At 35.3% G+C, this 12,049-nt stretch overlaps 1 protein-coding gene across 2 annotated transcripts in view; it reads right to left on the reverse strand.

Annotated features, from left to right (window-relative positions):
• Positions 1 to 12,049, reverse strand: part of znf385b (zinc finger protein 385B) — a 183,688-nt gene that overhangs the window by 11,198 nt on the left and 160,441 nt on the right. For both annotated transcript variants that reach the window (XM_051118304.1, XM_051118303.1), the window contains exon 5: positions 5,484 to 5,664. In XM_051118304.1, coding sequence (XP_050974261.1) covers positions 5,484 to 5,664 — 181 coding nt within the window. The remainder of the gene's footprint in view (positions 1 to 5,483; positions 5,665 to 12,049) is intronic.

A 12,049-nucleotide genomic window follows, 5' to 3' on the forward strand; every position in this document is an offset into this window, starting at 1 on the left:
TTGAATGAATATAGCTCATAATAATAAAATAATAAATTGGCACAAGTATTGAGTTTGTGGTTAGTGCATTTTTTGATTTTTCGTTTTAAAGTTTCTTATGTTAACCAAGGCTGCATTTATTTAAAATAAATAATGCATACATAAAATAAAGGGAATGCATAAAATATATAATATAATATAATATAATATAATATAATATAATATAATATAATATAATATAATATAATATAATATAATATAATATAATATAGCTTATGATAATAAAATGGCACAAAAAATGTTGTTTTTGAAAGTTTCTTAAGCTCAACAAGGCTGCATTTATTTAAAAGAAAGAAAGAAAGAAAGAAAGAAAGAAATACAATAAAACAGTAATATTATGAAATATATTTAAAAAGGTTTCTATTTGAATGAATATATATATATATATATATATATATATATAGCTGAATTTTCTGCAGCCATTATAACATGATCTTTAAAAATTAATTTTATGCTCAACAAACATTCCTTAATATTATTAATGTTGTGTGGCTTAATATTTTTGTGGAAAAAATTATACATTTTTACAGGATTATATGATGAATAGAAAGTTCAAAAGATCAGCACTTATCTGAAACTGAAATTTTTGTAACAATGTCTTTAATGTCAGTTTTGATCAATTAAAATTTGTAGCATATAATTCCAATTTAGAATTTATCTAAGAAAAGCTGTCCGTCCTTCGGAACAAGAGTGTGCCTATGACGCCTTAAAATACAGCCTGCATAGGCAGCTCCCTAGGTTTTGGAACAGAGCCAAAGAGATGACAATTGCCACTTGTTGTTTAGATGCAGATCAAGCAGTGACCGCAATGTTGAAACGACCTTGCTCTATCCTTTCTGGGAAAGTCAGTGAGTGCAGAACATTACTTGCATCTTTAAAAAAACAAAAAACAGAGCAATTACCGTGCACACACACACCCCGTGAGTACATAATCCAACACGCCGAGTTGAAACGTTACATAAAGCGGGCTCTTACGTAAAGCACTGGAGCTAGCAATTTTAATGATTTAGTGCTTGAAGTTTTCCCATGTAAACTAAATCTGACTATATTGTGCGTTGCCAGGGTTCGGGGAGAGAGACGGCTTCAGCAACCCGCCCCGCCCCCATCCCGAGTCTCGGTCCGAGCTCAACGCCGCGATAATACGGCGGCGTGACAGCGAGGACCCATAAGCCATCTGTGAATCAGGATGACATTCATTTGGCCTGATTTGCGCAAAGACACTGCATATCAATGAGGACCACCACTGCCTAATAAATGAGGCGCACCCAAATCTGTCTCCGGCTAGAGAGCGAATGAATTCAGAAAGTATGCGTTGGCTTGGGTTTTGCACCCCGTAGGGCATGTGTCTTGGTACATCCCGGTCTTGATTCTTAATCAGACACAAGGGCCTGAAATTGAGTGGGTCACAGCATGAAGCAAAGATCAGATGATTATGTTCTTTGAAATGTAACACAAATCTAATTCAGTCAAATCAAAGGCCAGGGAGGAAGAAATAACAGCATCCCAGCACGCATCCGACCACCCACTCCAATCCCGTATGCGTTTTCCATAATTAAACATTTAGACGCAACACAAAAACAGACAAGAAGATCATGTGCAGGAAACTCAATATGCAGGTACAGATTTTTAGAATCTGCAAAATGTTAATTATTTTACCAAAATAAGAGGCATCATACAAAACGAACCTGAATGAGATATTTCACATAAAAGATGTTTACATACAGTCCACAAAAGAAAATAATAGTTGAATTTATAAAAATGACCCCATTCAAAAGTTTTCATCCCCTTGATTCTTAATACTGTGTTGTTACCTGAATGATCCACAGCTGTGTTTTTGAACCCTTTCCAACAACGACTGTATGATTTTGAGATCCATCTTTTCACACTGAGAACAACGGAGGGACTCATATGCAACTATTACAAAAGGTTTTTATGTAACTTATTTTAACTTATTTAAATGTAAATGTAACTTATTTTGTCTTCTAGTAAGCAAGTAAATATCGTCTGTAGCTTCTATAGGACAGTACTAAATGAAAAAATATGACATTTAAGCAAAATAAGAAAAAAAAAATTGTACACATCTCCATTCTGTTCAAAAGTTTTCACCCCCTGGCTCCTAATGCATTGTTTTTCCTTCTGAAGCATCATATGAGTCCCTTAGTTGGGGGATTAGCCAAACTTTAGCGATGCAGTGCGGAGAGCCGCTTCAACGAGCCGCAGTGCGGCAGGTATAAACACAAGCATTGATTAGAGTGGCCGCTTCAGAGCTGTAACACGCCAGACGTGTGCAGCACATAACGAAGCCGCAATCTATTCTAGTTGCCGTGTCGGAGCCGTAACGCGCCGTGTGCAGTGTGTGGAAAGAGATTTATTCATCATACAGTGTAGATCAGGGATGTCAAACTCAGTTCCTGGAGGGACGCAGCCCTGCACAGTTTAGATTCAACCCTAATTAAACACACCTGATCCAGCTAATCAAGTCAATCAGGCTTATTTGACAACTACATGGTTTGTGTGTTAGAACAGGGTTGGAACTAAACTCTGCAGGGCTGCGGCCCTCCAGGACTGGAGTTTGACACCACTGGTGTAGACAGCGTCACTTATAACGTGAGTGTTTTTTAAAATGCATAAACTTGCACTAGAATAGGCTAGGCTGATCAGTGATGATGTTTTATGAGAATGTTAGGCTGCTTTTAGCCTTATGCTGGAGCTGGTTTTGGGCAATGAAACTAAGTATGTAAAATAATTAAATAAATTAGCATAATAATATCATGTACAGTGGGTACGGAAAGTATTTAGACCCCCTTAAATTTTTCACTCTTTGTTATATTGCAGCCATTTGCTAAAATCATTTAAGTTCATTTTTTTTCCTCATTAATGTACACACAGCACCCCATATTGACAGAAAAACACAGAATTGTTGACATTTTTGCAGATTTATTAAAAAAGAAAAACTGAAATATCGCATGGTCCTAAGTATTCAGACCCTTTGCTGTGACACTCATATATTTAACTCGGGTGCTGTCCATTTCTTCTGATCATCCTTGAGATGGTTCTACACCTTCATTTGAGTCCAGCTGTGTTTGATTATACTGATTGGACTTGATTAGGAAAGCCACACACCTGTCTATATAAGACCTTACAGCTCACAGTGCATGTCAGAGCAAATGAGAATCATGAGGTCAAAGGAACTGCCTGAAGAGCTCAGAGACAGAATTGTGGCAAGGCACAGATCTGGCCAAGGTTACAAAAAATTTCTGCTGCACTTAAGGTTCCTAAGAGCACAGTGGCCTCCAAAATCCTTAAATGGAAGACGTTCGGGACGACCAGAACCCTTCCTAGAGCTGGCCGTCTGGCCAAACTGAGCTATCGGGGGAGAAGAGCCTTGGTGAGAGAGGTAAAGAAGAACCCAAAGATCACTGTGGCTGAGCTCCAGAGATGCAGTCGGGAGATGGGAGAAAGTTGTAGAAAGTCAACCATCACTGCGGCCCTCCACCAGTCGGGGCTTTATGGCAGAGTGGCCCGACAGAAGCCTCTCCTCATGGAGTTTGCTAAAAAACACCTGAAGGACTCCAAGATGGTGAGAAATAAGATTCTCTGGTTTGATGAGACCAAGATAGAGCTTTTTGGCCTTAATTCTAAGCGGTATGTGTGGAGAAAACCAGGCACTGCTCATCACCTGTCCAATACAGTCCCAACAGTGAAGCATGGTGGTGGCAGCATCATACTGTGGGGGTGTTTTTCAGCTGCAGGGACAGAACAACTGGTTGCAATCGAGGGAAAGATGAATGCGGCCAAGTACAGGGATATCCTGGACTAAAACCTTCTCCAGAGTGCTCAGGACCTCAGACTGGGCTGAAGGTTTACCTTCCAACAAGACAATGAACCTAAGCACACAGCTAAAATAACAAAGGAGTGGCTTCACAACAACTCCGTGACTGTTCTTGAATGGCCCAGCCAGAGCCCTGACTTAAACCCAATTGAGCATCTCTGAAGAGACCTAAAAATGGCTGTCTACCAACGTTTACCATCCAACCTGACAGAACTGGAGAGGATCTGCAAGGAGGAATGGCAGAGGATCCCCAAATCCAGGTGTGAAAAACTTGTTGCATCTTTCCCAAAAAGACTCATGGCTGTATTAGATCAAAAGGGTGCTTCTACTAAATACTGAGCAAAGGGTCTGAATACTTAGGATCATGTGATATTTCAGTTTTTCTTTTTTAATAAATCTGCAAAAATGTCAACAGTTCTGTGTTTTTCTGTCAATATGGGGTGCTGTGTGTACATTAATGAGGAAAAAAAATGAACTTAAATGATTTTAGCAAATGGCTGCAATATAACAAAGAGTGAAACATTTAAGGGGGTCTGAATACTTTCCGTACCCACTGTATCTGTGATCTCGTAGGCTGAGGATGGGACTCAACACTACTGTAGCGTATTATTTACTCACCCTCCATGCATCCTAGGTGTATATTCTTTCTTTCAGACGAATGCAATCAGAGTCTAATCTCAAGTCTAATAAAGTGCATCCATCCATAATAAAAATTGCCTCACACGGCTCCCGGGGGTCTCCTGTAGCAAATCGATGCACTTTTGTAAGAAAAATATCCATATTTAAAACGTAAGATTCACCATTAATCTAGCTTGCGCTAACTGCTTTGACAAGGGGCGTGGCAGTACTGAAACACTGTCTAAGCTGTTCGCCAATCGCAACGCACTGGGATAGTTAACCAATCATAACACATTTCCTTTTTTTGGAAGGCTGGCCTTCATTAAACCCAGAACTAATCGAGCTATTTGTGCCAGAATGGGGAGAAAGGTATTGTAATAATGTTTTTCGAACCACCAAGCATTAGAGCATGTTCTAGTACACCCCCAAAACAAAATCAAGACTTTGAAAATGAGCATAATAGGACCCCTTTAAGAATCAAGTGTATGTAAACTTTTGAACAGGGTCACAGGGTTAACTATTATTTTCTCTTGTGCACTATATGTATGTGAAATATCTTATTCAGGTCAGTACTAAATAAACAATAACAAGCATTTTGTATGATCTGTCTTATTTTGGTAAATAATTAACATTTAGCAGATTCTGAAAGGGGGATGTAAACTTTTGACTTCAACTGTAATGATGAAACAAGCAGGAAAAGTGATCTGTTGTTAGCATGATAAAGCATATGGCTGATTACAGCTGCACCTTACCTCACACACAAGCATGTTTTTGAGCTTGACAGATGCCCCGGTCACCCTAAAGTGGCTTTTACGGGGAAAAATATGACTACATAAAGTACACACAAACACAAGCACATAGATGAAGCGTTAACAGGGTTCAGGGTTAGAGCGGCGGGAAGAAAAGCATGGGAGTAAACACACACAAAGAAGGTAGGAGTGGAGAAAGAGGACGGGACAGGTGATGTGGAGCAAGAACAAAAGGAGCTATTAACCTGGTTGGTCAGAGCAGCTGGCAGTGACTGCAGTGCAGGAGGAAGTGGTGGTGGTGGTGGTGGTGATTGTCTTAGCGCCGCTGTCCTGGGCGGCTGCGCTTTTCTGCTTATTTTTCGTGGACTCCTGTGCTTTGAGCTTCTTGGCATGTTTACTGCCTTTGTAGTGCGCCTCGGCTTGGCTCTACAAAGGAGAACAAATGAACCATCCAATCAGGCTCATTTCTCACACTAGCATCTACCATCATGGACTGCAATCACACACGCACACACATACACACACACATCTCAAACGTGCTTTCAATAGCAGGCACTGTTCCAATCAAGGTAACGATGAGATTGACATGGAGCCGGACACACTGTTCGGAGGGAATTGATTGTCAATGGAGAAAACTAAACAGACGTCGATAGCCGGCACTCGTTGAGGCCGTTAATGGAGTTCACTCATATCTCTGGTTCAACTTCCATGTGAAGATTTATAAAGGGAAAATGACTACTTCACACTTAAATAGAGCGAGATGAAGCGGGAGAGAGTGCTTATGAGGGATTAGGATTCCTTTGAATATCTGACTGCTAAGAATTAGGAGCTCAATTTCTCATTTTTATGACATCAAAAGTGACAAAATCCCAAAAGACCTGCAGATGGATTTTCTCTCCAAACGCTGATACCGTGTCACATTCGCTAACTGCAGGTTTAAGGGATTTCTGACAGTGCCAGGAAAAGCCAGACAGCACCGCTCATGGATGTTTTTACTGCAAAGTTTGGGGTATTCTAGGTGTTTAAATAGCAATTACAGGAATGTGACTGCTTTGTATTCATTTTTGCCCTCCATTAATGAGATAAACATTTAAAACAATAGCATTTTCATTATAAATCAGAGAACTAAAATCTAAGGTAAGGGCCAAGTTCACACTGACAGAGACCTTTCAGACCAACACAGAATAAGAAATACACAATAAAATATTATTTATAAATAATTATTTAATTTAAAACAACAATAATAATTTCTAATTACTTCTAATTAATTTCTAATTACTAAAATAATATACGTATAATCAATTGATTTTTATGTTTCATAATTTTCATTTTCAAAATAAAACATAAAACGTATATTATAAAAATGTTTTAATAAATCAATAAAATAATGGTAATTATGGTTTTTAAATAAAATAATGAAATGTATTCATTTATTAACTGGTAATTTATTAATTGGTACTGTCATTTTTTTTTAAATGTTTAAAATAATACATAAAATATGTATTATAAAAATGTAAAAAAAAAAAAAAAAAAAAAAACACAACCCCGGCAATAAAATGTACAATAAAATGATTCTAAAATAAACACTATGTAATAGTTATTTCATAATTAGGATTTTTAAATCAACTATTAAAACCTAATAATTCATTAATTGGTGCCGTCATAACTGATTTTTAATGTTTAAAATAATAAATATTTCATAATTATGGTTTTACAATAAACTAATAAAATGCATAAATTTATGAAATGTTGCTGTCATAATTTATTTTATTAGAAAAATGTTTCAATAAAACAATAAAATGTACATTAAAATATTTCTAAAATAAATACTATATAATATTTCATAATTATGTTTTTAAATAAATTTAAAATGTATTCATTTATTAATTTGGGGGAGTCATAATTGATTTTTGATGTTTAAAACAATATATAAAATGTTTATTTTAAAAATGTTTCAATAAAACAATAAAATGTATAATTCTAAAATAAACACTATGCAATATTTGTTTTGTTTTTTTCATAATTATGGTTTTTAAATAAACTAATAAAATGTATTAATTAAGTGGTGCCATCATAATTGATTTTTAATTTTTAAAGTAATACATAAAATGTTTGTTAGAAAACTGTTTCAATAAAACAATAAAATGTACATTACAATAATTCAAAAATAAATACTAGATAATATATTTTTTTCATAATTATGTTTTTTAAATAAACTAATCAATTGTATTAATTTATTAATTGGTGCAGTCATAAATGATTAATGTTTAAAATAATACATAAAATGTTTATTATAAAAATGTTTCAGTAAAACAATAAATTGTACATTAAAATAGTTCTAAAATAAATACTATATAATATTTATTTCATAATTATGTTTTTTTTTTTTTAAATCAAATTTTATACATTTTATAAATTAATTTTTTTATTAATTTGATCAAATTTATTGTGTGCCATCAGCTAATTCAATCACTGTCAGTCTAAACACAACTTCATTGAACCTGTATTTGGGGGACTTGGAAATTGGGACAAGTGATTTTAGAACAGTATTGGATGTGCCTCTATTGAAAGAAACATATTAACTTTACTAGTTAATACATATATACATTTGATCAAAACAAACACACAAACAGACAGACAAAAGAACATCTATAACAAAGCATGCGGCTAACACCATATCGCAAGGGTGCTGTGATCAAAGAGGGGTCAAAGTTCTTTTCTTTCTCTTTTCTGTTGTAAAGATAAAATGGCTGCAGTTCACTTGTGATCTTGTGAATGTGTGTTGAACCATCTGAGCCAGAGCTGGAAAAACATGAAATATGATAAGATAGAAGAAAGAGAGAGACAGACCAAGCGAAAATGAGGTGCGCAATGTCCATCGCACCAACAGCACAGACTGCTTGTTCAAGTGACAGGCATGAAAGTCATAATGACACACAGGACGCTGCTGCAGACAGTGACAGAAGAGAATGATGTGACGACCCGGGGCGTTTTGTCTTCTCTGCACTGTGCAAATGTTAGCAGCTCCTGTGACCTGGATTAAGTGCACTTGACATTTATAAATTGACTTTCTCCCAAGCTAAGTGTGTGCGCCAGTTTTTAATATTTACTAAACATCCACACTCTGACTGTAATTTCAGTCTTTATAACATCAAGTGTCTTCCAGCTTAGTTCCAGCAATCATGGGGCTTCATTCATGGAACACGAGCAGCACAAATTTCCCTGTAAATTGTTCTGAACTAAGTTTCGTCAAAATTAAAGGGAAAGTTCATCCACAAATTAAAATTCTGTCATCATTTGCTCATGTCGTTCCAAACCTGTATGCATTTCTTTCTTCTGTAAAACACAAAAGATGATATTTTGAAGAATGCTGTGGTCCAGACAACACTGGAATAAGGCATTTTTTTTAAATACAGTCATGGCCAAAAATGTTGGCACCCTTGCAATTCTGTCAGAAAATGCAACCCTTCTCTCAGAAAATTGTTGCAGTTGCAAATGTTTTGGTACTCAATTTTTTTTTTTGTTGTTTGTTTGCATTGGAACAACACAAAAATTATCTGATACAGTTCCACACAGAACCCAAAAAATGCACTGGACAAAATTATTGGCACTCCTAACTTATGGTAACACCCACTTTGGAAAAAATAACTGGAATCAACCGCTTCCTGTAACCATGAATGAGTTTACACCTCTCTACTGGAATTCTGGACCACTCTTCTTTTGCAAACTGCTCCAGGTCATTCAGATTTGAAGGATGCCTTCTCCCAACTGCTGTTTTGAGATCTCTCCACAGGTGGGACTCAGATCTGGACTTATTGCTGACCATTTCAGAACTCTTCAGAGCTTTGTTTGTAACCATTTTTGAGTGCTTTTTGAAGTGTGTTTCGGGTCATTGTCCTGCTGGAAGACCCAAGAGATGCAGCTTTCTGATACTGGCCACCATGTTGCGCCCCAAAATTCTTTGGCAATCATCAGATTTCATGATACTGTTCACACAGTCAAGGCATCCAGTGCCAGAAGCAGCAAAGCAACCCCAAAACATCTTTGAACCTCCACCATGTTTGACTGTAGGGACTGTGTTCTTTTCTTTGAAGGCCTCATTTCTTTTTTTGTAAACAGTGCCATGATGTCCTTTACCAAAAAGCTCTACTTTTGTCTCAGATGTCCACAGTACATTCTCCCAGAAGGATTGCGGTTTTGTCACATAAGTTTTGTCAAACTCCAGTTTTGCTTTTTTATGCCTTTGTGTCAGCAATGGTCTCCTACCATAGCGTCCCTTTTCATTCAGATGGCGACGGATAGTGCAAGCTGACACTGTTGTACCCTGTGTCTGCAGATCAGCTTGAATTTGTTTGGAAGTTAATCAGGGTTCTTTATCCACCATTCGAACAATCCTTTGTTGTAATTTTTCATTAATTTTGCTCTTCCGTCCACATCCAGGGAGGTTAGCTACAGTGTCATGGGCTGCAAACCTCTTTATGATATTGCGCACAGTGGATACAGGAACATTAAGATCTCTGGAGATGGACTTGTAGCCTTGAGATTGTCCATGCTTTTCCACAATTTTTCTCTCAAATCCACAGATAACTCTTTACACTTCTTTCTTTTCTCCATGCTCAGTGTGACACACAACACAAAGGTTGAGTCAACTTTTCTCCATTTTAACTGGTTGCAAGTGTGATTACTATATTGCCCACACGTTACTTGCCACAGGTGTGTCTAAATACAAATTACAGGAGCATCACATGCTTGAAAAGCAATTATTTCTTACAATTTTGACAAGGTGCCAATAATTTTGTCCAGTCCATTTCTGAGTTCTGTGTGAAATTTGATCAAGTTTCTTCTTTGTTTTTTTGTGTTGTTGCATTGCAAACAAAAACAATAGGCATGTGAATACCAAAACATTTGCAACTGGAACAATTTTATGAGAGTTGCATTTTCTGACAGAATTACAAGGGTGCAGATATTTTTGGCCATGACCGTATCTTGTTTTGTGTTCCACAGAAAAAAAAAGTCACAAATAAATGTAAAATTCCAGATGTTAAAAGTGGAAATCAGCTTCACTGATTTGAAAAAAATCTGTAACTGGGATCAAAGTCATTAAAAAAAAAAAAAAATCTACAAATCAAACAGACCTTTGAATTACACTTTCCATTCAACAGTTTGTTTAAAATGTTTATTTATTTGTTTATTTTATAAAATTAATTATTTATTTATGTTTATTAAGTTTTTAAAAGAAACACCTTATGCTCAACATATCTGGATGTATTTTTATCAAAACAGTAAAAAATTAATATTGTGAAATACTATTAAAAAAATTCTACTTAAATATATTTTTAAAATGTAATTTATTCATGTGATGGGAAAGCTGATTTGCTGTTCAAGAATCATTTCTTCGTATTATCAGTGTTGAATATACACGTTATACACGAACATGTATACATATGTATACATATGTATACAAACGTTTTGGAAGAGTACGATTTTTAATGTTTTTTAAACAAGGCTCTTCTGCTCACCAACCCTGAATTTATTTAAACCAAAGTACAGCAAAAACAGTAACATTCTGAAATATTTTTACTATTCAAAATAACAGTTTTCTATTTGAATATATTTTAAAATGTAATTTATTCCTGTGATTTCAAAGCTGAATTTTTGGCATTATTACTCTAGTCACATGATCCTTCAGAAATCATACTAATATTCAGATTTTCTGCCTAAAAACATGTATTGTTGTTGTTGTTGTTGTTGTTGTTGTTATGTTGAAAACAGCTGAGTAGAATTTTTGTCAGGTTTCTTTGATGAACAGAAAGTTTAGAAGAACAGCATTTTGATCAATTTAAACCATCCTTGTTAAATAAAAGTATTAATTTCTATAAATTCATTAAAAAAAGTTATACTGACTCTAAGCTTTTGAATGGTATATCATTTTATAATAAATTACATTTTAAAATATATTCAAATAGAAAGATTATTTTAAATAGTAAAAATATTTCTAAATTTTATTGTTTTGCTGTACTTTGAATCAAATAAATACAGGCTTGGTGAGCAAAAGAGACTTCTTAAAAAAAAAAAAATAATAATCTTACTGTTCAAAAACTTTTGACTGATAGTGTAGTTGTTCTGCTTAAAATTTATGTGGAAAGCATAATACATTTAGAAATAGAAATCATTTGTAACAATGTAAATGTATTTAATATCACTTTTGATTTATTTAATGCATCCTTGCTGAATATAAGTATTATTTAGAAAAAAAAAAATCTTACCAACCCCAAAATTTTGAATGGCAGTATACACAAAGATTATCAAAATTAATCAAAATTTTATGCAAGAAAGTTTTGCCAGACATTTTAAATTCTTAGAAATTTGTTCTGCTTGTTTTGTATGAACTCAACTAATTCTGCAATTTGCTTAAGAATCGTTTATCAAACTTGTTACACAGAAATTAATTCTGTTGGTGTTTCATGAACAAGGCCCACTGAGCGTATATGACATCCTCAGTGAACAGTCAAGACACATACACTCTTTATTAATAGCTATGTTGCAAAAACGTCTTTGCAACAAGAGCAGGACACGAACGAGCAAACAAAAAAAGGCTTGCATATGCAATAAGCACCAGTAAGCCTTTCTGCTGATATTTGCAAATAGGAGCTGCCAGCAATATCAGTGTATTACCCTACAGCTGTCTGTGTATCCTCCCGTTCAGCGCTCATGTACTGTACAAGAAACCTGTCAAAGACATACACACCTACACATTGTAACAGCTTGTTTTATGAAAGTACACAGTTGATCTTGTAGGGAGCCTATTTTC

This window comes from Labeo rohita, chromosome 9, assembly GCF_022985175.1.
Source record: "Labeo rohita strain BAU-BD-2019 chromosome 9, IGBB_LRoh.1.0, whole genome shotgun sequence".
In the NCBI taxonomy this organism is placed as follows: domain Eukaryota; kingdom Metazoa; phylum Chordata; class Actinopteri; order Cypriniformes; family Cyprinidae; genus Labeo; species Labeo rohita.